The sequence below is a fragment of the Lonchura striata genome, chromosome 24, assembly GCF_046129695.1.
Source record: "Lonchura striata isolate bLonStr1 chromosome 24, bLonStr1.mat, whole genome shotgun sequence".
NCBI lineage: Eukaryota > Metazoa > Chordata > Aves > Passeriformes > Estrildidae > Lonchura > Lonchura striata.
The window spans coordinates 5832257-5856739 of NC_134626.1; the positions used below are offsets into that span (position 1 = coordinate 5832257).

The following is a 24483-nucleotide window of genomic DNA, read 5'->3' on the forward strand; positions in this document are numbered from 1 at the left end:
TTGAGGGGAAGAGGATGGGCACACATTGATCTTTGCTCTGTGGTGACCAGGGGCAGGACCCCAGGGAACAGCTGGAGGTGTGTCAGGGGAGTTTTAGGCTGGATATCAGGAAAAGGTTCTTCCCCAGGAGGGTGCTGGGGCATTGAACAGGCTCCCCAAAGAATGGTCACGGCCCAAGGCTGCCAGAGCTCCAGGAGCATTTGGACAACGCTCTCAGGTACAAGGTGGGATTGTTGGGGTGACCTTTGCAGGGCCAAGAGCTGACAATCCCTCTGGGTCCCTTCCCACTCAGGACCTTCTGGTCCTGGGACCCACCAGTGGGTGTTTGTGGGGGGAAATGGCTGAATGTGCCTCATGGCAGCCGATGGGTGTTTGTGGGGGGAAATGGCTGAATGTGCCTCATGGCAGCCGATGGGTGTTTGTGGGGGGAAATGGCTGAATGTGCCTCATGGCAGCCGGTGGGTGTTTGTGGGGGGAAATGGGCGAATCGGTGTGTTTGTGGGAGAAATGGTTGAATGTGCCTCACAGCAGCCAGTGGGTGTTTGTGGGGGAAATGGCTGAAATCTGCCTCACGGCAGCAGGTGGGTGTTTGTGGGGGAAAAAGGCCGAATGTGCCTTATGGCAGCCAGTGGGTGTTTGTGGGGGGAAATGGCTGAATGTGTTTCATGGCAGCAGGTGGGTGTGTGGGGGGAAATGGGCAAATTGGTGTGTGTTTGTGGGAGAAATGGCTGAATGTGCCTCACAGCAGCCGGTAGGTATTTGTGGGGGAAATGGCTGAAATCTGCCTCAGAGCAGCAGGTGGGTGTTTGTGGAGGAAAAAGCCTGAATCTGTGGGTGTGAGGGGAAAAGGCCGAATATGTCGCACAGCAGCCAGTGGGTGTTTGTGGGGGGAAAGGCCGAATGTGTTGCACAGAAGCCAGTGGGTGTTTGTGGGGGGAAATGGCTGAATGTGCCATACAGTAGCTGGTGGGTGTTTGTGGGGGGAAAGGCCGAATGCGCCTCACGGCAGCTGATGTTTGTGGGGGAAAGGCCGAATGCGCCTCACGGCAGCCGTGTTTGTTGTGGGGAAAGGCCGAATGCCCCTCACGGCAGCCGGTGGGTGTTTGTGGGGGGAAAGGCCGAATGCGCCTCACGGCAGCCGGTGGGTGTTTGTTGTGGGGAAAGGCCGAATGCGCCACACGGCAGCCGGTGGTTGTGGGGGGAAAGGCCGAATGCGCCACACGGCAGCCGGTGGTTGTGGGGGGAAAGGCCGAATGCGCCACACGGCAGCCCGGCCGCGCGGCCGCCGAGCCGCTCCTCAGACCTTCCCGCCCACACAGGGCTCGTCCTGCCCCGTCCGGCCGCTGGGGGCGCCCGCGGTGCCCGCGGGTCTCAGCTCCCTTCCGGCCCGCAGTTCTCGCGACAGCCGCGCGTCAACATGGCGGCTGCCGGCCGTGAGGGGAGCCCGGCGGGGCGGGCGGGCAGCTCCGGGGCGCCCGCGGACACCGAGGGAAGGAGCACGATGCCGGCCTTGCCCGGGTTCGACAGTCCCGACGCCTTCGTCAAGGTGAGGTCGGAGAGGGGCAGGGAGAGCGGGTGAGGCACTACCGCTCCCGGCGTGCCGTGTGCGCTCGGGCCATGCCGGGAGCTGTAGTTCTGTCCCGCGGGGCCGCGTGGGGATCCCAGCCTGAGCTGGGACACCCCACGGGTGTCTCCCAGTGCGAGAAGGAGGGTGTGGGCCGGCCGGCGGGTGCGGGGCCCAGAGAGGTGTGTCTGGACCTGTTACCGGCCTGGGTCGGGCCCTGTCAGCCACCGGGGACTCCTGGAAATGCCAAGGAATCAGGACGCTCATGAAGCCTTGTTGCGATGAGAATTGCCTCTCGCCTTACAAATCGCAGCATCAGCCCCCGTGTGTTTTACCTTTCGGAGAGGAAATGGCTGCTACATCCCAAATTTGCAGGGATTTGGGGTATATTGTTAGAGTAATAAAGTAATTATCTGTGTTCCTGCTGATTTAGAACTGTAGAATATTCTGCATTGGAAGGTTCCCACAAGGATCATCGAGTCCAGCTCCTGGCCCTGCACAGACACCCCTACAACCCCACCTCGTGCCTGAGAGCATTGTCCTAATGCTCTTGGAGCTCTGGCAGCCTTGGGGCTTCGACCATTCCTGGGAAGCCTATTCAGTGTCTGATCACTAGTTTTTAAACTTTTGATATTTAAAGCTGTGTAAATAATGACATGAAGTTACTCCTGGTGAAAAGCCCCGCAGTACCACACATTAGAACCATGCAGTTCCAGCCAGGCAAAGTACATTTCTATCAAAGAGTATCTCGAGTAAAGAGAAACAAAATGCTGATGATAAAATGCTGGTGTTCTTGCACAGTATGCTCTCGGCACAGTGGTGGCTGCAACAAAGGCATCTAGCGGGCTGCCCCAGCCCGGTGACGAGTACGATTTCTACTGCAGCTTCCCTGGGTTCCGCGCGTACTGCAACACGCAGAGCGACCGCCTGCTCCGCTGGTAAGGGCCCCTCTGCCCCTCTGAGCTGTTGCTAGTAGCTGTCAAGCCACACCAAAAAGTAGCCCCCTTCTTCGACAACTTCGTGCTTGCCATAGGTAAAGAGGTGGTTTATTTCATATGTCTGATTTCAGCTGCTTCTCTAGCACTTGGCAGCTGAAGTGGCAAGCTTAAAGAGGGTATTTCATAATGATTGCCATGAAGAGCTGTGCAAAGAAGATACTGAACACACCTGATACTGAACACATTAGGCTGCCCATTTTAAAAGTCATGTTTGTGAGAAACTAATTCTAACACTTTAATATTGTATAGATGCTTTTTCTATTTACTGCTCATGTAATGATATCTATAATTTGATTTATTTTCAGACTTTTAAGGGTAGAAAGTCTAAGAGAATTGGGTGTTTTAGTGTTTAGATAGCCTGCTTTCAGATTGCTGACAGCTGTGCTGTTCTCTTGCAAGCATGAGCCAGGTGATGCAGTACCATGGCTGCCGGAGCCTCATGAAAGATTCCAGCAAAGTGACAGGGCTGGAAGATAAATTTGATATGCTGGTTGACTCCAATGATGTCATTCTTGAAAGAGTGGTAAGTAAATTATTTCTGGATGTGTTTCTTATAAAGTATTCAGTTGCCATAAGTTTTCTTTTTTTTGTTGCAAGAACTCTAGTGGCACAGCTTCCACAATTACTCACTGTTTCCTCAATTTGATGTATTCCCTTTTTATTTTAAAAACTTCCAAATGCTAGGCCAGAGATCGCAGCAAAGGTAGGTGGGCCAAAGGTGGGGAAGGTAATATGGGATGTGTGAGGAAACTAAATACAGTTTGACATAAAATACTCACAGCCTGAGAACATGTCTATACATTTTAGAGAGCTCTGAAGAAACTCTTCCCACCCCTCATCTTCAACGTGGTCTCATGTTTGTCTTTGTGTTGCACAAAATTTGGGGGAGATGGCTATGGAGGTACCTACCTACATGACTTTCTTTACTCAGCTTGATTAGAGTGTCTGGGTGTGGTGATTTAACAGGTGTTTCACATTGGTTTTCTGGATTTTAGAGTATTTTATTGGATGAAGCATCAGGAGTGAATAGAAACCAGCAGCCAGTCCTGCCAGCTGGGTTACAGCCCCCACAGATGATTGTTTCCAGCTGGAACCGTAAGGTGAGGCTCCCATGCTCAGTTTGGCTGTCTTAGCTCAGCTGTTCTCCCAGCCATTGCACTTCCAGTTCTCCAGTGTTTTTTCATGCATTCTAAGTACCTCTCTCTTTTTCTCTTTTTCCTACTCATTCAAACTTGGTTCTGAAATCTTCATGCTTTCAATTGCCATTTCAGTTTCACATGCTCAACAGCCTTTCCTGTGCTTATGAATTCAGGATCTTGAGTCACAACTTCTTTTCCTTAATGAAAAATAGTTACTCAGTTTTAATTGTGGGGTATAACTCTTCCTCTGAATGTTGGATCAGACTGAGGAAAAGAATGTCTGGTAAGTCATGTTAGTTTTACCTCTGTTTTTTTTAAATAGGCAGGAGAATTCCACAAGAGAACTCAGTCTGAAACATTCCGACTGCTTCATGCCAAGAATATTTCTCGACCACAGCTTAAGTTTCGTGAAAAGATTGACAATTCCAACACTCCCTTTGTACCTAAACTTTTTATCAAACCAAATGCTTTGAAGCCTTTGCCTGAAGGTAAGGGGTTTATTTTTTGGGGGGATAACTTGTTGCAGGTATTTGACACAAACCTGTTCTCACAGTCTAGAGGAGAAATCACGGAGTATAAAAACAATTAGCAGGAGATGTTGAACTTTTGGCTGCAGTGATCTTGATGACGTTATTGTTTCCATATGTGGGATGTCAGGGTAGGTCAGCAAACAGCATCTTCTTGCTGGTAGACATCAAGTAATCTGTTCCAAATAGATAATGTGCTGCTGCCTTTTACCACCTTGAACATACATGAGAGTCACTTTTGCATGAGAAGTCTTGACTTCTAATTGGCTTTACAGATATTCTTTCAGATGAGTGAGCTGCAGTAGATGTGTACGGAGACCTATCTTTGATTTTGGTGCTTTATCGAAGCTGCTGGTAATATCCTGTCTCAGTAATACATTCTGCTGCTGTCAGTTCATCTGTATTCTGCACTGATGCAGTTGTACTTTCAGTAAGAATGAATGATTAAAAGTTTTTCTGAAGATTTTTCAATTTCCACCCAAGCTTTTGAGCCAAAACCTTGTGTCTTGCCTAGAAACAGCCAGGTAACTGAGTTGTTATTTCAGGTACAAAGTGACAGCAAAAGCAGCAGCACTAAATTGTTAAGATTTTTGATACTTCCTAAACTCTTGCGGTGGGTGGAGGAGGAGATAGCAGTAGGCTGAGAACACGTTATGTGGGGGACCTAGTCCAGTTATTCCATATTGGTTGTTCAGCCCTCACAAAAAGTGGACGGCAGAGAAAGGAGCGCCCTGAGGACTTGGATGTGCCAGCTGCTTTGGCAGACTTCATACATCAGCAGAGGACGCAGAAAACTGAGCAAGACATGTAAGAAACTAACCTGACAGCAAGATGCTTGGAGTCCCCTGGGTGAACCTGTGTGGTTGGATTGTGCTCATCATGTATAACAGCTCTGCATGTGTTTGTGTCCACACTGCGTTGTATGTGATTTGCTTTAGACCTCTGCAGTTACATTAAACCTCTGCTTAAAAAGAGATAGAACTGGGAAACTACCACAGCTCTCAAAGATTCTGTGCTCTGCCCTCATAAAGAGGACTGGAATTTAGTCTGTGCTTGTCTCTTCCTAATTTCCACAGGTTTGCTCACCCTTACCAGTATGAGCTGGAGCATTTTTCACCACCAGATGGAGTTCTCAAGAAACCTGAACTCCAGGTTGGTGCCCACTTTAATTTTAAACTACATATGCAATACATTTAAAGCCATACTTGACAAATTTCAGGTTTGAGGGTGGAGGTTGGGATTAGGAGTTGACAGTGAACATACAATGCCTAATTCATTTGCTCTGCCAGATGTACAGGCCCATTGAGGAAACACCCTGTCATTTCATCACCACACTGGATGAGTTGGTGGAACTAAATGAAAAGCTTATGACTTGTAAAGAATTTGCCTTGGACTTAGAGGTAATCCAATTGCCTTTTATATTTAGAAGTTACACATGTACTTTTAGGAGCTAGGAGACCATTCTATTCTTCTGGGGGTGGGGGGTTGGGGGTGGTTTTCTCCTGGCTTTTGTACACCCCAATATGAAAAGACAGTTCTTGACCCCTGATCTGTCTGATATTATCTATAAGGTTGAATTAAACTGTGTCAGTATTAGATATTTTCCAATGGCAGGGCTGGCTGCACACTTCTTAGTGAATTTGTTCTTCTTTCAATTAGCCCTAATTTTTTTAATGCCATGTTAGTCACTGCAAAGAGAAAGTTTGCTCATCCAGTGTCTTTTTTTCTCAAAGGAGTCCTTGTTGCTCTTTCTTCCCTCATTCGGAATGCTGTTTGTTTTGTAGTATTGTTTCTGTAATGAATGCTAGCTTACATCTCTCTTCCCTGTTTTCAGCACCACTCCTACAGGAGCTTCCTTGGCTTGACATGTCTGATGCAGATTTCCACCCGAACTGAAGACTTCATTATTGATACATTGGAACTGCGCAGTGACATGAACATCCTCAATGAGACCTTCACAGACCCTGCAATTGTGAAGGTCAGCTGTGAAATTCACCAGATATTTTAAAAGTTATTATTACTGTTATTTTAGTTTAAGCTTTCTTATAGTTAAAATCACACCGTGTGCTTGGTCTTGATCACTTAATTCTGCTTTCATCATAATTTGTTCAGGAGCCTGTTTCCTTGATGTTAGTAGTGAATTGCTTGCCAGATGCACTTATTTAATAGTTCTATACTTAACAGTAAAAAACAGAGAAAAGAAATCTGGTCCTAGACACATGAGTATGAAAGCACAGCACTACCAGCCTGGAGTAGAAATGTTCTTCATATCATTCCCAAATTTTTATGCTTTTCAAGGTCCTTCACGGTGCTGATTCAGACGTGGAATGGCTGCAAAGAGACTTTGGCCTATACTTGGTGAATGTGTTTGATACTCACCAAGCTGCTCGTCTCCTCAATCTTGGCAGACATTCTTTGGATCACTTGCTAAAGCTGTATTGCGGTGTAGATGCTGACAAGAAGTACCAGCTGGCTGACTGGAGAATACGGTAAAAACTGACCCTTAAATGGGCTGGAACTGCAAAGTAGCACTTCTCCTTGTTTGCATTGCTAGAGCTTCTACTTGCAGGACTTGTAGTTATGGGTTAGTCTCAAAGTGAATGAGCACAGCGTTTACCTGGCTGTGCCCAAAGCTTTTGAGTTATATTTTCCATGGTTTTTTTAGAAGACGAGTTCTTTCTGGAAAGATCTGCAAAGATTAAGTAATGAAAATCTGGAAGCCTGCTTCTTAGGAACAGTTCTTAATCACTGCAGTGTTACAGAGATGGTATTTGCTCCTCTAGTGCCCCCACAAGAGCATTTAATCACCCATGCAAGGCAGAGCAGATGGTGTTGGAGCAGTGATCTTGACTATGCAGGTGCACCTGCACACCACAGAGATCTCAAGTCTACTTTTGTAGGCTCTGCAGAGAGAAGAGAGCTATGACAAATACCATAGCAAGCAGTTCTGCCACGTGACTTAGCTATACAGCAGTCCTGCTCTCTGGCACATGAACAAGAATGTGAATTGGAGAGTGCACAGCATTTTACTGCTGTTCCCTAACCAATCCTTCAGTAAGAAAACAGATTTTCCACGTTAGTTCTTGGCATGTCTTATATGCATTTTGCCCTAATATGCCTTGTAAGAGGAAAGTAGCAATTTGGCAGGACAGCTGAAATGTGTTGGTGTAATTGTGGCTCTTTTTATAGCCCTTTGCCAGAAGAAATGATCCGGTATGCCCGTGATGACACGCACTACTTGCTCTACATCTATGATAAAGTGAGGGAGTTGCTGTGGGAGAGAGGGAAGGAGCAGCCCACACAGCTGCAGGTTGTGTGGCAGCGCAGCAGAGACATCTGCCTGAAGGTAAAGCTTCACCTGGTTTGATCACTGGATCAGAGTATGGGATTAGGAGAAAAGGTCCTTTGCCTGTTCTATGTCTTTTTTTTGTGTGTGTGTGTCTGAAAACATCTGTATATACTCTGACTCAGTCACATGGAGTCACTTTCACTAGCTATGGTCCTTGGATTCAGATGCCTTCCTGCTCTTTTTTGAATGCTAGTATTCCTTGGCCTCACAATGCATTCAGGTGTGTCTTTTCTAAGAGAGGTGTTACATTTCTGGTTCTGCTGCATGTTCCTAGAAGTCCAAAGCCTCACTGGAGTTGTATTCATAGGCAGCTATATTGTGCCTGTGGAAAACACTGTCTATGAAAGTAGGCTTTGTGTGATGTAGTAAAGCTTGAAGATAGTGAAGCTGCTCCTGCATTTGATGAGGGTGGATTTCCCCTAACAATGGATGTGTGTTTTTCAGGAATAGGCTCCTACCAATAGTTTAGGATAAAAAGTTCAAAGACACATTGTACCAGAATGAATTTAGTCCCCTGATGTCCATGTGATATTCTATGTCTGAGAGGCAAAACAGAAAGCTCACAAGTGCTTCTTTTTTTCCTGTCCAGAAATACATCAAGCCCCTCTTTACAGATGAATCCTACCTTGATCTCTACAGGAGGCAGAAAAAACACCTTGATACCCAACAGCTGGCAGCATTTAGGCTGCTGTTTGCATGGAGAGATAAGATAGCACGACAAGAGGATGAGAGTACAGGGTAGGAAGTCTTTTGTTCTGGACACTGGTTTAATGCTTTAGAAAATGTCTTGGATCTCTCTCAGCCCCTTCCACCCCTGACATGGAATATTTTGTTACCTTTAGAAATAACTGCAGTGCATCAGGCTGCTTGTTACACAGAAGTTCTGTTATGTTTCTTTTCTTTTTAAATTATTTCATCATCTCAAACCTTGTAATGGGGGCAGAGTTGTGTACTTTGAAGGTGTTTTTAATTGTTTTAGCATTCTGTTGCATTCATACCACCTCTTTGTGTTGTAGGTATGTGCTACCAAATCATATGCTGTTGAAGATTGCAGAGGAGCTGCCCAAGTAAGTTTTGTTCACACTGAAGGAGTCTTGATATTAATATCCAGCAAGTCACTTCTAAGTGTGTAATTACTTCTGCAGTTGGTCTCTCCCTTCCAGCTGTCATTACTGCTTTTCTCTATAGTTGTTCAGTTTGGAAGAGAAATAAATAGCAGTACTCCTTCAGAAGGTTCCAGATATCTGGGATACCTCACTTGGATTGTACTGCACTAAAAAATCACACTCCTTTCCATTGCTCTGTGTCACACATTACCTCTGATATTCCTTCACTTTTACAGGGCAAGAGAGGGGTGAGTGCCCCCAAAATTATTTGGATTTTTATTGCAATTCCTAAAGGAATGGGGAGGGCAAGGGACAGATCCCTTAAAACACCCAATTTATACACTATATTCCTCAAACATTTGGCACTCATCACCTAACAACCATACTTGAGTATAAAAATAATACATCTTTAAAGGCAGGTCCACTGCCTGGCTCAGCTTTCATAGGTGAATACTGAATGAAATGGTGATGAAGACAGACCACAGAAGTGAGAGGAGAGCTGGCTTGATGGCTTCTCCTCATCTGCACATACCTGGTGCAGAATTTAATCACAGATTAATCTGTCATCTTGTTCTGTCAGAATCAGGATAGTGGCTATATCCTTTGCATTGCACATCCTTTGAATGCAAATTCCCAGCATACCAGCCATAAATACAGCATACTGAATTTTTCTCCTCTCTCTCCAGAGAATCCCAGGGTATCATTGCTTGCTGTAACCCTGTCCCACCACTTGTTCGCCAGCAGATTAATGAATTGCATCTGCTCATTCAGCAGGCCCGAGAGATGCCTCTTGTCAAGGTAGGAGTAGTTTGTACTACACAGGAGATGAATCACTGGCATTCCCTAAACCAGGCCCTGGAGTTGTGATGATGTGTATACTGAAGTTTGCTTTTTGAACACTGAATTTTTTAGTAGAGCAGAAAGATGTGTTGTAACTTCTTGCCTGTCTGCTGCCTAGTAGCTTACACACAGTGTAGTTTCCTGGAAAACTGGAGCAGTAAATGAAAAGACACTCCTTGAACAGAATGCAGTTTGTCTTACACTGTACATCCCCTTTGCCTGTGTCAGGAAGAACTGCACGTTGTGGAACTTGCTGGCCATGTAAATGGACTCATAAATGTTTTACAGCTATGGTGAGGCAAAAAAAACAACCTAGGTGTAAGAAGTTAATTAGTTAAAATATATCAGCAGCGTGTTGATATTAATAGAGCTTTCATCTGTAGTGAAAAAAACGTGAGCAAGAATATGCCCTCTCTGTGTGAGGTGTTTGAATGAATAGCCAAGTGCAAACACTGCAGGAGAAGAAGAAAGTAATTTTATTAACCTGCTAGCTTGTTATAAATGTGATGAAAACATTGATAAGGTGGCCAGCCTAGAAGAAACGGGGCTTTTTAAGTGACTTATCTTTCTCTCCCATTCTAGTCAGAGACTACTTTGGCAGTCAGAAAGAGAGCACCTCTGCCCAACCCTGAGGTATTGTTTGCATTGTATTTTTACCTAGTGTCTTAAGCTTTAAACTTGGAAACAAATGTATCAAAATTCTACCTGCTAGTAGATTTCTTCTCTCATCCATTTTATAAGTTTCTCTGCTTTAGTTTAATGGTACTTAGCTGTGCCAGGCTCATAATATTACCAGTTGTTAACTGGTATTTTATAAACTACCATAAAGCAGCACTTAAGTTTTCATCAGCAAACGCTCTGGCTGCTGGACAGTTTCATATATGTTGGAATATACTAACTGAGAAGAGAGGTTTCAGATAAGTTTCTAAAATGAAGTACAGCATCTTATTAGCTTGTGGGTGTTTGCACAGGTAGCCTTTTGGTGCCAGATGCAATGTGCTCTGGCCATGAGCTACACTGAGAATATTCCATCTCTGAATTTCATCCCTTTTTTTTTGAATTTTCATTAAAGTGTCTCTGCAGTATGTGAAAATAATAGATTTGTAGTATATCAATGTCGTTTATAATTTGAATCTCTCTGCAGAAGCTGGAGAATCCCCTCTTTGGACCACATGACAGTTCACGGATTCCTATGGATCATTTTCAGAATAACTCTGCCTTGGGTAATTTAGAGTTAACCTAAAAGCTATGCTAATAATGCAGTGATGGAGCTTTGACATGGGGAAAATAAGCAGTCCTGAAAAAGCTTTCAGAGAAACCGCATGACACAAAAGAACAGTAAAATACACAAGACTCTAATAAAAATTTTGTCTCCTTTTCATGCAGACCCTGCACTAGTTTTGGAAGATGTTTGTCTCTTTTCAGACAGTGAGAGGACAATGGATATTCAAGATAGTCAGCCAGAATCAACATGTCTTGTTGCTACTACCACTGTCAGCATATTCAGTGTAAGCAGTATGTTTGTGACAGTGTCAATTTTGAAATACTAGAAAACAGACTTAATAATCTGATAAAACTGTGTGGAAGTGTTGAAAGAAATCAGGTGGGAATGCATGGCAATGGTACTGACTTTTCACAGGCATAAGGCCTAACCAAGACAACTGGGTTAGGAGGCCAGCAAGGTTACTTCCATGTCTCTCAAGGGTCACTGCTTGTCAGTAGGATTTCAGAGTGAGAATCGGCATGGCATGAAATGGCAGTAGCCAAACCAAAAGAATATTCATGTTAATATTTCTTCCTTTTTGCCTTTTCTTTTAAGGAATGTGATGAAAACGAAGGAAATAAGAAGACTTTGACCACTGCACAGCGGAAAGCTCAGCTAATAATGGAGTCCTTTGAAAATCCATTTAAAATGGTAAAAGCTTTCAGTAGTGGGATTCAAATTACCCAATGCAGAGGGTGCCCTGAGCTAATTTTCCAGGCATATCAGAAAGGCTTGATAGAGCATCAGCTGCTGCTCTCTGACTGAAATCAAGGGATTGTCCTTGCAAGGACACTTCTGTGGACTTGTTTTCAAAACACATTTAAATACCTCATGGATACAAGTCTTTCTATATAGTAAACAGACCATTCAACATGTTTTTTTAAGCTAGTTTTAGTTTTTTCATCTGTCTTTTATGGTTAGGATTAGTAAGCTGATTCTACTCTTGTAATGAATCAGAAGAACAATAGAATGCTGTTATACATTTGGAGTGGTAAATTACCAGAAAATAATACCAAAACTTTTTCTGGTGTGCAGTTGACAGTTGGTCTGTTGGGGGTGTTTTGGTTTTGTGGGGAGGGGTTTTTAGTTGTTTTTTTTCTGTAGTATTTCTATTGGCAATAGCTGTGGTGACTATTCCACAAGGCGTTCTATCTGTAGAATATTTCTTCAAATTAACTCACTGATTTACAAGTAGCATTTTAGCAATGAGCTAAATGTCACATGCTGTTTAAAGCAAAATCTTTTTCCTCTCTACAGTATCTACCTCCAGAGCAGAATTCTGCCTATGTCTCACAATCTGCAAAGTTTGACCCGTCATCAAAAATTTATGAAGTAAGACTGGTGCTAAAATTTCCTGCCAAGTAGTACAAAAGAAAGAAATAAGTAGTTTCTTTTCCATTGGGAGCCTCAGCAATATAGATTTTTTTTTTCTCCTTGGATACTTCTTGAGAAACATAACATGTTTCTGTGACATTTGTATCCTTTGAAGAACCAGGGATTGGAGACATTCTGCTGTATAGTCCCTGTTTGTCAAAGCTGAAAACTCTACTGAAAGTATGTGCATTTGTTTTTGGGGCTTGTTTGTAGCTTTGAATTTCTAAAGCATTTGGTTTTACTTCACATAATGCAGCAGATCTTAATCTCTTTTACAGTTGAATTTGATCTTTTGTACTCTTACTGAACACCAGCATGTGTTAGCAAGTTTATAAACAACTTCTTGCCATAAAACTTTTAAAGAAGGTGTTTCCAGGTAATATTTTTTCATTGCAGATCAGCAATCGATGGAAGTTGATAAGTCAGGCACCAGTACAGAAGTCCAAGAATGAAACCAATAAGAAAGCAGCCCAGCAGTCAGGTACAGCCATTCTTCCCTTCCTTGGTGTGTTTGAGACTTAATACAAGCTGCTTTGCTTGCTTTTTTTAAGCCCCTGGCTAACTTACTCCTGCTTTTTACAGTAATGCTTGTTTGTCTCCATAGCTGCCCATGTCCAGACGCAAAAGTTGCATAAAAAGGCAGCAGAAAACGTTGTATCTGTTCGTCAGCAAGCCATGGTATGTCACAGAATTCCTCCTTCCAGCCACTTCTCATCTTGACTGTTCTAACATCATTCAGAATGAAGCTCTAGCCCTGTAACTGAAATACCTGAAGGACAGTGTTTTGAAAGTAGTCTTTCTGTGGTGCTGGCCCAGGTGTAAGAATAGGCTCCTGCTAATTGTGCTGTTCACATCATCACGTCCTTCCTTGTGTCCAGCAGGAGATGTTTTCCACTGATGCACCTCTACTCCTCACTTTCTTTAAGGTTCCTCAGTTGTTCTGCATAGGTTCCCCCAAATATGCCAGTGGGGCCACAGCAGATCTCAGTTCCCATATCCTGTGAAATAACAATTCAGCTTTTTATAGAAGTCTCTACTGTGAGGCAAAAATAAAAATAGCAGTTTAGGCCTCAGGAAGGGCACAGAGATTTCTCCCCATGCTATTATTGCCAAAGGCAAGAGCAATCACGAGACTGGCTCCATGGGGCAGTTAATTTGCCCAATGAAATGTTTCATTCTCCTTTCTTGAACTTACCCTTTTTTCTCTTCTGTGGGTTGTTTTCATAGCAGGAGCAAGCTAATAGGAAGAGGGAGAGAGGCACAAGTGAAGTGGGAGCAGAAACAGGAGCAGAGTTGCCAACGCAAGAAAAGAAACGGCAGAAAAAGCCCCAGCAACCAGAGGAGCTGGAAGCACTAAGGCAGTTTACTCCCTTTGATTACAGCAAGTCCAGCTTCAAAGTGTTTGCAGGTAAGATCTGATCCCTTGCTGGAGTGCTGCACTCTGTGGAAAATGTTCCCAGCTGAGCCTGGAGAAGGCTGTGTGAGTGTGGGTGCCAATGCAGTACAGACTGTTACAACGTGCGTACCTTACAGTGGGGAAATAATTGAAAAAATTAACTTGAGGAATGTACGCTTTAGTATTCCTTTTCTGATTTGGAAACAAAATCCTGAAACAATTGGCCAAGTGGGTTGTGGATTCAGATTTTGTTTCTTTTCTCTTATTTGTTTATTTGGAGCCAGAAAATAAGAGGCAAAGGAGATTTGACTCCTTTGTAAAAAAGCAGCTATTCAAAAACATCTCCTGCCCTTAAAAGATGGTTCTGGATTTTACTGTGTGGGAGACTGTAGTGAAACCTCCATATCATCAGAGCAGCACTGTGGAATGCATTGTTCTTTATAGCAAATTTTAGTAAGAGCTTCTCTCCTCTCTCTGTTAGGAGGAAGCAAATCAAAACAGTCACAACAATTTGATCCTGCCAAGCAAGCTTACACAGGCAAGGTATGGACCTGTCATGAAAAGAAGAACAGAAATGTGGGAGACTGTATGTACCCAGCCAGGGCCTCTCTGGGAGGGCACATGATATTTTGTGCATCTGCAGAATGTTCCCTAACAGCTGCTGAGATGCAGCTTCCAATCCCAAGTCATGCTCTATATTATTATTTCTTCCCATTCAGGAGGAGCCTTCTTGGAGTCCCTCAGACTGTTTTAGTGTTTCCCACCTATTCATACATTGCTCACACTTATGCCTCCATATATCACAAGCATGACATTTGGACCACAGCAAACCACCACAAATTCCAGTTACAAAGTAAATTCTCAAAAATCACAGGCATTCCAGTGGTTCCAGGACATGTCAGCTTTGTGTGTTGCTAATGTACCCCTCCAAGTACTGTTATTAGGAACAGTCTCAGCTCAGAGATTTTTTACTTAACTTACTGCTAATTAGATTGAAAAGAAGAAAAAACCCATAAACAATCAATCCATGGCTTGCTATGGAACAGACACAACATTTTGTGCTGCCTTTTTATGCACACTTAGGGAAGTTTGTGACCGGCACAGGGAAGTCAATGAGCAGATTCCTGTGAAATTGGAAAGATCTGGCAGCACATACATGTCATAGAATATACTTGGGAGGAACCTCACTGTGGTGGTGTTTTATTTGTTTGTTTGTTTCTTTGTGCAGAAATTTGCTGGAGCTAACAAACTTCAACAGTCTGGAAACCGGAGCATGTCCTACCTGGCGGGGAAAGCTGAAAGGTGTGGTTTTAACCTGCTGTCATCCAGCTGGAGTGTTTGCACACCCCTGCCCCAAAACCATGGGCAGACCTTAGCTATTGTCCTCTACTGCTGTGGGAGCTTTAGCATATGTTTAATGGAAGAGCTTGCATCACACCCTGACATCAGTTTAAAAAGAAGAAAACCCTAACAATTTAGGATTAATGCAATCAAAGACAAGTCTGGGTGCAAGGTTTGAAATGTTGAGGTAAAAGTTTGTGTTAAAGGGTGTGGGAGTTGCTTTCTTTGATCAGAGATAGGTGGAAGAGGAGAAGAGCATCTGCCCAGCTTAGGGAGTGTAAGAGTACTGCCAAGTGTGAAGATTCTTGTTCTGAATAGATACTAAGTATTTAACTTACAGGGTTTGATTATTGTGTGTTACTTAGTCATAAAACAGCAGCACTACCTGAGGGCAGCATTAGAGGGAGAAGGGTGTTCTCTGCCTCAGGAATGCCTTGATAGAATCATTGTAACATGGTCAGTTCAATCTTCAGTGAATTTATGGCAAGAATTAAAGTGTTTGTTAAACTGTTTTGCAGGTCTTCGACACACCACTGGCCAAAGAGATAATCTTTGATACAGGACCCGTGGGAGTTGCTGCTGAATGAAACAGTAGTTAAAAGTGTTGCCACCATGGGAAAGCAAATGCTAGTCATTGATCAGTTTTTGTACAGGAAAATTTTTAAAACCATTAAAATCCTTTTTTTTTCCAAAAGGAAAAACATCTTAATTGACGTCACTTTTGTTATATTCACATTGCTTTTTTTTTTTCTAATTTATTGCTTTGTTTATAATTTTGAAAGCTTATCCTGTGTCCTCAAACATAATTAGGCTAAACTTGTCACTTCTTGGAGCTGCCTGCAGTCATTGGAGTACAGGAGGAATCTCTTGGCATCTCTGCAGATAGCACGGAAGTAACAGAGCTGCAGCAGATGTGACTCAAACACCAGCAGTTCAGAGAAGGAAATGAGGCCAGAGTGTCTTTCACGACAGACCTTGCTTACAAATTGAACTGCACAGCTCATCTCTTACAATACAAGGTAATACAGAAAGAGAGCATGTTTACCTCACAGTGTTGGTGTATTTTAGTGGAAAGATTGTATTTCAAGGAAGAAAAAAAAAGGTATAGGAGACCAATGACTTCACCATAAAGTTCCAGAGTGAAAGTAAGAGAAAAGAGCATTAGGCAGAAGGAATTGGCAGTGTTGTGGGGGGGAAAAGGTAGAGGGTTCTGTGCTACAGCTGAATCTCTACAGCTGAACTAACTTGTCCAAGTTTCAAATACCCACACTGAGTTATCTTTAAGTCTTTGTAGAAACAGTATCAGAAACAATATCATTAGTATTGGATGGGTCAGTGACAGAGTTTAGTCTAATGAAGACCTCTGACAGCTGGTAATATTGCTGTGGGGAGGTAGGGAACATGACATTTTAATAGGGCTTTATTTTACAAAGACTAGGAGGAGGCTTGAGATTTAGTTTGTTTTCAATCTTTTCCCCTGTTTCTGGGAAATAGGGAGTGGAAGGAACAGAGGAGGGGTTTCCCTCCTTAGGTGTCTTAGTGTGAACAGTGCTGACTAAGCATTGTAATGGTAGGATAGTCTCTTTCTTATAAAATCAGCTTGCATGGCTGAATATTGGAGAATGTTTTTGTAAAGAGGCAGTTAAATAGCAATTGTCTCCAAGTGCATTTGTAGGGGCTGCCAATTCCTTGTCAGCTTTACCAGTTCTTGTTATTTCTTTAACTTGAAGAACAAATAAGTGTTAGCAAAAGCCCCATTGGCCCAGGGGATAGTAAAATCTTTGTGGTTTAAATCCTGTACTTTAATTCCTAGGAAAGTGACATTTCAAGGATGATCCTAATTTTAGGCTTTTTCTGTTTTCCCTTTATGAATTGCAAAAAGTTTTAAAAATGTCTTTAATGGAAGTGACTAGCAACTACATACATGCTTTATTCACTTGATTGTGCCTGTGAAGTTGTAGCAGCGGAGTCCCCTACTGCGAGGTTGTTTTACTCTTGTGCAGCAGTTGTTGGAGGTCTTTGTGTAACCTAGCTGGACAACTACTCTCCTTAGAACCTTGGTGCAATTCTCCCAACATCTGCTTCTCACAGAACACACCGCATTCTGTAAGGCCACCAAGCCCTCACCTGGGCCCACCAGGGCTAGAACTGAACCTGCTTTTGCAATATCCACAGAATCGTAGGCTGGGTGAAGTTGGTAGGAACCACAGCAAATCATCTGGTCCAATATCCCTGCTCCATCAGGGTCATCTTAGAGCACATGGCACAGCATTGGTGGAATATGTCCAGTGAAAAAGTCTCCACACCCTCAATGGGCAATCCATTCCTGTCCTTGGTCACCCACGTAGGAAAGTTCTTCCTAATGTTCAGCTGGGACTTCATATGCATAAGATCTGCCTGTTGCCTTGTGTCCCAGTGCTTGGTACCACTAAGTTGCCTTAGTTGCCTCTTCTCGGTATTTTCCCTTTAGATATTTACACATTAATGAGTGCCCTCACCCATCTCTTCTCGAGGCTAGACAGTCCCAGCTGCCTCAGCCTTTCTTCTTGAGAGATGCTCTCACCAGTTGTCCTCTTGAAATCCAGCACAATGCACGCTCATTCCGTCCAACCCTTAAAAATCAGACTCTTCGCTTTCCCGAAAATCGGTCGCGCGTGGTTCCGCCGGCGGCGCCGGGCGCTCAGAGCGGAGGCTGTGGCGGGCCGGGACGGAGCCGTGCCGGGGGCTCGGTGCGCGGTTTTGGGGGCTTGGTGCGCGGTTCTGGGGGAGCGGGGCGCAGCCGTGCCGGGGGCTCGGTGCGCGGTTCTGGGGGCTCGGTGCGAGGTTCTGGGGGAGCGGGGCGCGGTTCTGGGGGAGCGGGGCGCAGCCGTGCCGGGGGCTCGGGGCGCGGTTCTGGGGGCTCGGTGCGAGGTTCTGGGGGAGCGGGGCGCAGCCGTGCCGGGGGCTCGGTGCGCGGTTCTGGGGGAGCGGGGCGCAGCCGTGCCGGGGGCTCGGGGCGCGGTTCTGGGGGAGCGGGGCGCAGCCGTGCCGGGGGCTCGGGGCGCTCGGGGCGCGGCGGTGGCGGCGCGGCTCGGGCGCGGCTCCCGCGGCGGCGGGCGCGGCCCCGCCCCGCCCGACGTGGCTCGGCCGTCACGGGCCCCGGCCAATGGCGGCGCGCGCAGGCGGGGGCGGCGCGGGGCCCTGCGCGCGGCTCCCGCGCCGGTGGGGTCGGGCGGCGGCGGCGGCCGAGCGCAGGTGGCCCCGGGGCGGCCGCTCCGCTGCTGCGCGGGATGGAGCGCGGCGCGGCGGCGCTGATCCGCGAGGGCTGGTTCCGCGAGACGTGCCGGCTGTGGCCCGGCCAGGCCATGTCGCTGCAGGTGGAGGAGCTCCTGCACCACCAGCGCTCCCGCTACCAGGAGATCCTCGTCTTCCGCAGGTGCGGGAGGGCCGCCCGGGGCGGTGGGTGGATGGCGGGGCCGCTCAGCGCCATGCGGTGGGGCCTGGCGGCGCGGAGAGGGGGCGGGGGAGCGCGGCCCCAGGCCGGCTCCAACCCCGCTTCCCCGCTCTGCCCAGCACCACGTACGGCAACGTCCTGGTCCTGGACGGGGTGATCCAGTGCACGGAGCGGGACGAGTTCTCGTACCAGGAAATGATCGCCAACCTGCCCCTCTGCAGCCACCCCGACCCCCGCAAGGTGAGCGCTGCCCGGCCCGCAGCTCGGCGGTCCCGCACTCCCCTGCGGGGCCTGTCGCGGGCCGGCTCTGGGGCCCCGCAGCTCGGGCAGCGTGGCCCCGCGGGGATCTCACGCCGCGCTCCTCCGGCCGCACAACCAAAGTTGCCCCGAGCCGGCCCCGCTGACAGTTCTGCCCTCTGCTCTGCCAGGTGCTGATCATCGGCGGCGGCGACGGGGGAGTGTTGCGGGAGGTGGTCAAACACCCGACCGTGGAGTCCGTGGTGCAGTGCGAAATCGATGAGGTGCGTTGGGCTCGCGGCTGCGGGCAGAGCCTCTCGGGGCGGACGGGCAGCCCGGCCAAGCCATCCCGGGAAAGCCATCCCGGCCAAGCCATCCCGGGAAAGCCATCCCGGGAAAGCCATCCCGGCCAAGCCATTCCGGCAAAGCCATCCCGGCCAAGCCATCCCGGGAAAGCCATCCCGGCCAAGCCATCCCGGGAAAGCCATCCCGGGAAAGCCATCCCGGCCAAGCCATCCCGGCCAAGCCATTCCGGCCAAGCCATCCCGGGAAAGCCATCCCGGCCAAGCCATCCCGGCAAAGCCATCCCGGCCAAGCCCGCCCGGCTTCTCATCGTCCGCGGTCGCTGCGCTTTCACCTGCTGCCCCTCGTCAGCACCGGGCGCGATCGCTGCTGGTCCTGCTGGCGTGACAATGACAGCGCCACCTCTCTTTGCCTTACAAGTCATCTACGTGGCAGCTGGCTGCCTCTTCCATGTGATTTCTTTCACACACACACACACACACGATTCAGGCCCTTCCAGGCAGACATGGGCCAAGCACGGGATCTGGAGGAGTGCCCTGGCTTTGTGGAGGTGCTGCTTTTCCCTCTCCTTCACTGCCAAACAGAGTACTTACTCCTGGCTCCTGGGAGAAGAGGATGGTTGCTTTGTTGAGCAGTCTCTTGCAACCAAAATCAGGAAATAAGCAGCAGGGTTTTGCTTCTGTGATAGATGGGCCAGTTGCTTTAGAAATGGTCATAATTTTCTGTCTAGTACAACAAACTTGGAAGGGAGGAAGTCACTACCAATCAGAGTGTGTTGAGGCTTTGCCTTACTGATGCTGACTCTTAGGAAGTGGGGATCTGCTAAGAATCAGCCTGTGCCTGGTAACCTGTCTGCTTACAGAGGCCTCTCAGTGAGAATCAGTGTTAGGATGTGGGCTGGTAACTCTGTCAGACCACTGAAGTTTTCTCTTTTCCCAGTCTTCCTCTCAGCCAGTTTTATTTTCCTTTACTCAACCTGATACTTTACTTTCTCAGGAAGTTTTTCTCAGAGTAAAGCTCTGTTAAGAACAGGAAACATGCTATATGAGACTGTGTGCTCTGTCTGCCAGCTAAGTAGGCAAATGTCCCTGGTTTTAACAAGCACTGCCTGATACCAGCATATATTTTTTTGTTTTGCCAGCTGTGAGAAGCTGCTAGTGTTCAGTACTTGCTGGGCCCAGGGCAGTGGCTCTCTAATGATTTTAGAGAGAAAATTTTATTTACAGGGTGATTGATATAATGGCTGTAGTGCAAAGATAGAGATATTTCTCATCTTGCATTCAGAAACCTGCTGGCATGGTTTTACTTAGAAAGAAAAATAAATGGATTTAGCTGAGGTCACCTATGCAAGTGATGTTCTTTAGGAAAAAGGAGCACAGAGCAATCTGACCTGTAATCATATTTGCACAGTTCCTCAGGGAGATTTTGAAGCTCCAGGTTTTTGTTGAGTTTGGCATAGACAGACCAACAATGTCACTGAACCCTGAGGCTGTAGGAGAAGGCTGAGAGTAGCTTGCTGGCTGAAGATGCTGGCAGCTTTTGTGGATTTCACTGGCGAGTCAGACTCGAGCTGAAGGTAGGGAAGGAAATGACTCACGGTGCTGTTCTTCACTCACAACTGCACAGGAGTCTGAGAAGTAGCTTCTTGTAAGCCTCTGACCCACTTGTGCTCTCTTGTATTGCAGGATGTGATCCAGGTATCTAAAAAATACCTCCCAGGGATGGCAGTGGGGTATTCCAGTGCTAAGCTGACACTGCATGTGGGAGATGGTTTTGAGTTCATGAAACAAAATCAAGAAGCCTTTGATGTGATTATCACAGACTCGTCTGACCCTATGGGTAAGAATTCTAGCCATAAAAGGGCACTGCTTTCCACATACCTCCTCATACTTTTTATTCTGCCTACTTCTTGGAAGTTATGCCAGTCTGCTGAGGATCCTTTCAAGTGAAAAGCTGCTGACTTGGTTCTTTTAGTAAGGAAAGGGAAGGATGGAAACCATAAAATTGTATTAGCAAGCCTTCAAGCCAGCTGTTACATTTCTCTCCTCAAAATTCAGCTCCAGCAACTATTCCTTCTGGCAGAGTTGTTCCCTGAGTCCAGCAATCCCATGAGGGATACAGCACCATGCTGGCAAGGGCAGCTTTGCAAACTGATAAAGCAGTGGCTCACACACTGTTGGTACAGCCCCTACCCTGAAGATAGCTGTGGTGAGGCTGCTGCATTTCTGAAGGGGGAAACTGAGGTAGGGAAGGACCAAATGTAGATGTGGTACCTTATTTTAGGAACCCATCAACAAGTCTGAATCACCTTCAGTCTTGCCCTACTTAACACAGAGAGAAGCATCTCTAAAAGGAAATTTGGGGCGGAGTTCTGCTTAAAAAATGCTCGGTGAAGCAAGAGGCAGCTGCTAAGGCTTTGTTTAATAGGGGACCTGGGCTTGCTATTTAGCTAAGCTAAAATTTTGACTGTTTTGCCCTGCTAGGTGCAGGCTGGGGTTCACCTAGGCTCAAAACTTTTCTTTATTCACCTTTCTCCCAGGTCCTGCAGAAAGTTTGTTCAAAGAATCTTATTACCAGCTGATGAAGACAGCCCTGCGAGAAGATGGGATTCTCTGCTGCCAAGGTGAGGACACTGTCCCTGGGCAGAGGCTGATGAGCCCTTTACAAACCAAGTGTGAGGCACAGAGGGGACTCTTCTTGGGGAGATGTGATGCAGGGAGTGAACATGTAATCTCCAGGTAAAGCAGTGGTTTTGATCTGTCTATGTCAGCTCATTAATTATTGGACTGGGCTTAGCAAAACTGGCATAAGGGTCTTGTCTCATCTTTGCAACTACGTGAGCTGTACAGGTTGAGACTTGGAACCACTGTTCAGCTGGCACAGTTCTGTGCAGAGGAGAAGGGCAGCTCTCACCTTACACCTTGACTTTCTCCCTGCAGGTGAGTGCCAGTGGCTGCACCTGGATCTCATTAAGGAGATGCGTCAGTTCTGCAAGTCTCTGTTCCCAGTTGTGGAATACGCCTATTGCACCATCCCCACGTATCCCAGCGGGCAGATTGGCTTCATGCTCTGCAGCAAGAACCCAGTGAGTAGCAGGCACCTCAAGTGCCCTTTTCCATTCCCTAGAAGCCTGCCTGAGGCTGTCCCTTGCAGAACTGGAGCTGTGGCACTGAACTCTCCCAGCTGTGAGGCCTCAAGATTTTTGCTGGGGCCAGCTCCAGAGCTGTAATGCAGCCTGCTCAGTGCTGAATGAAGTGCAGAATTGACCAGTTGCTTTAGAAATGTTCATAATTTTCTGTCTAGAGCAACAAACTTGGAAGGGAGGAAGTCATTACCAATTTCCAGAGCATGTTAAGGTTTTGGCTTATTTGATGCTGACTGTTATAAAGGATGTAGCTTCTGAGAATCAGCCTGTGTCTGGCAATCTGCTCACAGAGGCCTCCAAGGGACAGTCAGTGTCAGGATGTAGGCTGGTAACTCAGTTTACTCTGAAGTTTACCACTGAAGTTTACTCGTCTCCCAGTCTGCTTCAATGTGACTGTCAGATGGGTTTGGGGTGCCAGCATTGCTGCTGCTGCACACGACTAATCTGGGATGCTGGCAGCATGCACTGTGCCAAACTTAACACAAACATGGACTCTCCTCTGAAGAGCAAAGCCTTCAAAGGATGCTCAGGCACTCTCACAGCTTCATCTGGCACATGGCTCATGCAGTCCGACCTCATGCCCTGACATCTGTGCATAAGTGCTGGTCACAGGAGTCCAGAGCATCAACCCCAGCCCTTGGTACTGGGGCTGCACAGAACCTTTGACCTCATATTAGAACAGAAAATCATTTGTTTTCCTGTGAGTCATCTCAGTTCTCTGCCATGCATCAGGGTGCCTGTCTCACAGCCTCTGGCTCCTTATCCAAATACTCAGAGCCACCGACTTTGTTTTTGCAGAACACAAATTTCAGGGAGCCTGTGCAGCAGCTCTCACAGCAGCAAGTAGAGGAGAGGAGTCTGAAATACTACAACTCTGATATTCATCGGGCAGCATTCATTCTGCCAGAGTTTGCACGGAAGGTAAGGCAGACTGTGCCACAACACCTCCCTCAAGGATGAGGTAGGAGTGGGAGTAGACAGGACTGAGGATTTCTTGCAGTCCCAGGGACTTCTGTGGGCAAGTCAGAGCAGGACAGCATTTTGTATGACAGAGCAGAGTGTGAGTCAGTCAGGGAAGACAAGAGTTCATTTTAGGAGCTGTTCTTTGGGCTGATGTGTTGGGCCTTGATGACAGATCACTCCTACTTCACCTACCAAAGCCAGGTGCAAGAGCCTTTCCAGAAAGCTCCAAAAGTCTTAGCTAAAATGTGCTTGTGATTTCTAGCACAAACAAGAGGGTAAAGAAGGGATGCTCCAGCATAGTTTAATCTTGTTTCTCGAAGGATAGTCTGTATTCCACATTATTCCCTCATATGCCCACTGGGCTGTAGCTTCAGTTTCCAGAAAAAAATTCCTTAGAGTGTGGTAGGGATGAAAGCAAATACCATAACTGTATTGCAGAGGTGGTGATTCATATTTCCACTGCAGACTGGTGGAGCTGTGGCAGGCCCATCCTGACCTGAGTTTGTCTTTGGCTCTCTGCAGGCCCTGAGCGATGTGTGAGACCGAGACGCTGCTTCCTTCCTTCCAGCTGGACTCTGAGATCATCAGTGATGTGGCTGGGATCTTCTCAGCAGGCTGCAGATTTGCTCTCCACTGTGTGGGATTGTTTAACCCTTGGCCAGCCAACATTCCCTCTGATGTGTTAAGGATGATGGGGCATAAGCCAGATAAGACTATTGAAAAGGTCCAGTGACTTATTGTGTGAAGTCAAAACTGTTCTTTCCAGTACTGGAAACGTAAGATGTCTTTTTCCTTTCTCTCCTCCCTGCACCCATTCTAAATTCTCCCACCCCAACCACACCCCACACCCCCCATCTGGCGTGATGTATTTAAAACTGACACATATTTCTGTCTGGTGGTCTGGGAAGAGTCCAAAGGGTCCCTGACTCAGCCTTAAGCACAGAGAGAGAGAAAGAGAGAGAGAGAGCTTTGTGCACAGTTGGCTCACTCTCTCCTCGTGGGAGCTCCCTGCTGCTGACACATTTTGACTGGTAACAGGTCTGAGCTTTTGCATCCCACTGCCCTCCTGTGACTCCTGCACAGCTGGAGAAGTCACAGTGCAAACTGTTGCCATTCACAACAGGTCTCCCTCCAACCCTGATGGAGTAGCAGTATTAAATACCAGCCAGGCATGCTGGCAGCAGTCTTGTGGCTTTTTTTGTTTGTTTGTTTGTTTTGTTAAGGTTGCTAATTTTTTAAATTGGTTAGAAACAGAAGTGCTGAGGTGCCAACAGGCTGACTGCTGTTCTTATCTCTGCCCTCAGAGAGGTTCCAAAGAATGTTTATCAATATGGTGACTGGCACTATATATATATATTTAAAAAGCAAACCTTAGCTCCATTGCCTGATGTTCAGTACTGATGTTGGGGAGTCAGTTGTGCTGACAAATCTCTCATCTCAGTCATGCTGAGATGCCTCAGGTCTGGGTGTTTGCAAGTCCTTAGGAGGCATCATTATTTCCAAT

At 46.6% G+C, this 24483-nt stretch overlaps 2 protein-coding genes across 3 annotated transcripts; both read left to right on the forward strand.

The window, feature by feature from the left end:
• Positions 1-1402: 1402 nt before the first annotated feature.
• On the forward strand, positions 1403-15607 carry EXOSC10 (exosome component 10). 2 transcript variants are annotated; one of them, XM_021537842.3, is made up of 25 exons: positions 1403-1546; positions 2366-2502; positions 2962-3085; positions 3558-3662; positions 4024-4189; positions 4924-5035; positions 5305-5380; positions 5518-5628; positions 6063-6206; positions 6527-6717; positions 7418-7574; positions 8167-8315; positions 8594-8644; positions 9370-9481; positions 10106-10156; positions 10668-10746; positions 10910-11031; positions 11343-11438; positions 12045-12119; positions 12558-12642; positions 12766-12839; positions 13389-13569; positions 14039-14100; positions 14786-14859; positions 15417-15607. In XM_021537842.3, exons 1-25 carry the CDS (start codon positions 1418-1420, stop codon positions 15445-15447), a joined length of 2694 nt encoding a protein of 897 aa, XP_021393517.1. In that variant the 5' UTR covers positions 1403-1417; the 3' UTR covers positions 15448-15607. The 2 variants fall into 2 exon arrangements, with proteins under 2 accessions (XP_021393517.1, XP_077644298.1); XM_077788172.1 differs by having other exon boundaries at positions 10949-11031.
• Positions 15608-18115: 2508 nt separating this feature from the next.
• SRM (spermidine synthase) lies at positions 18116-24159 on the forward strand. Its single transcript, XM_021537843.3, has 8 exons — positions 18116-18313; positions 18451-18571; positions 18760-18852; positions 20557-20710; positions 21411-21494; positions 21811-21956; positions 22815-22937; positions 23502-24159. The coding sequence occupies exons 1-8, from the start codon at positions 18168-18170 to the stop codon at positions 23517-23519; spliced, it is 885 nt and encodes a 294-aa protein (XP_021393518.1). The 5' UTR covers positions 18116-18167; the 3' UTR covers positions 23520-24159.
• The last annotated feature ends 324 nt before the right edge of the window (positions 24160-24483 follow it).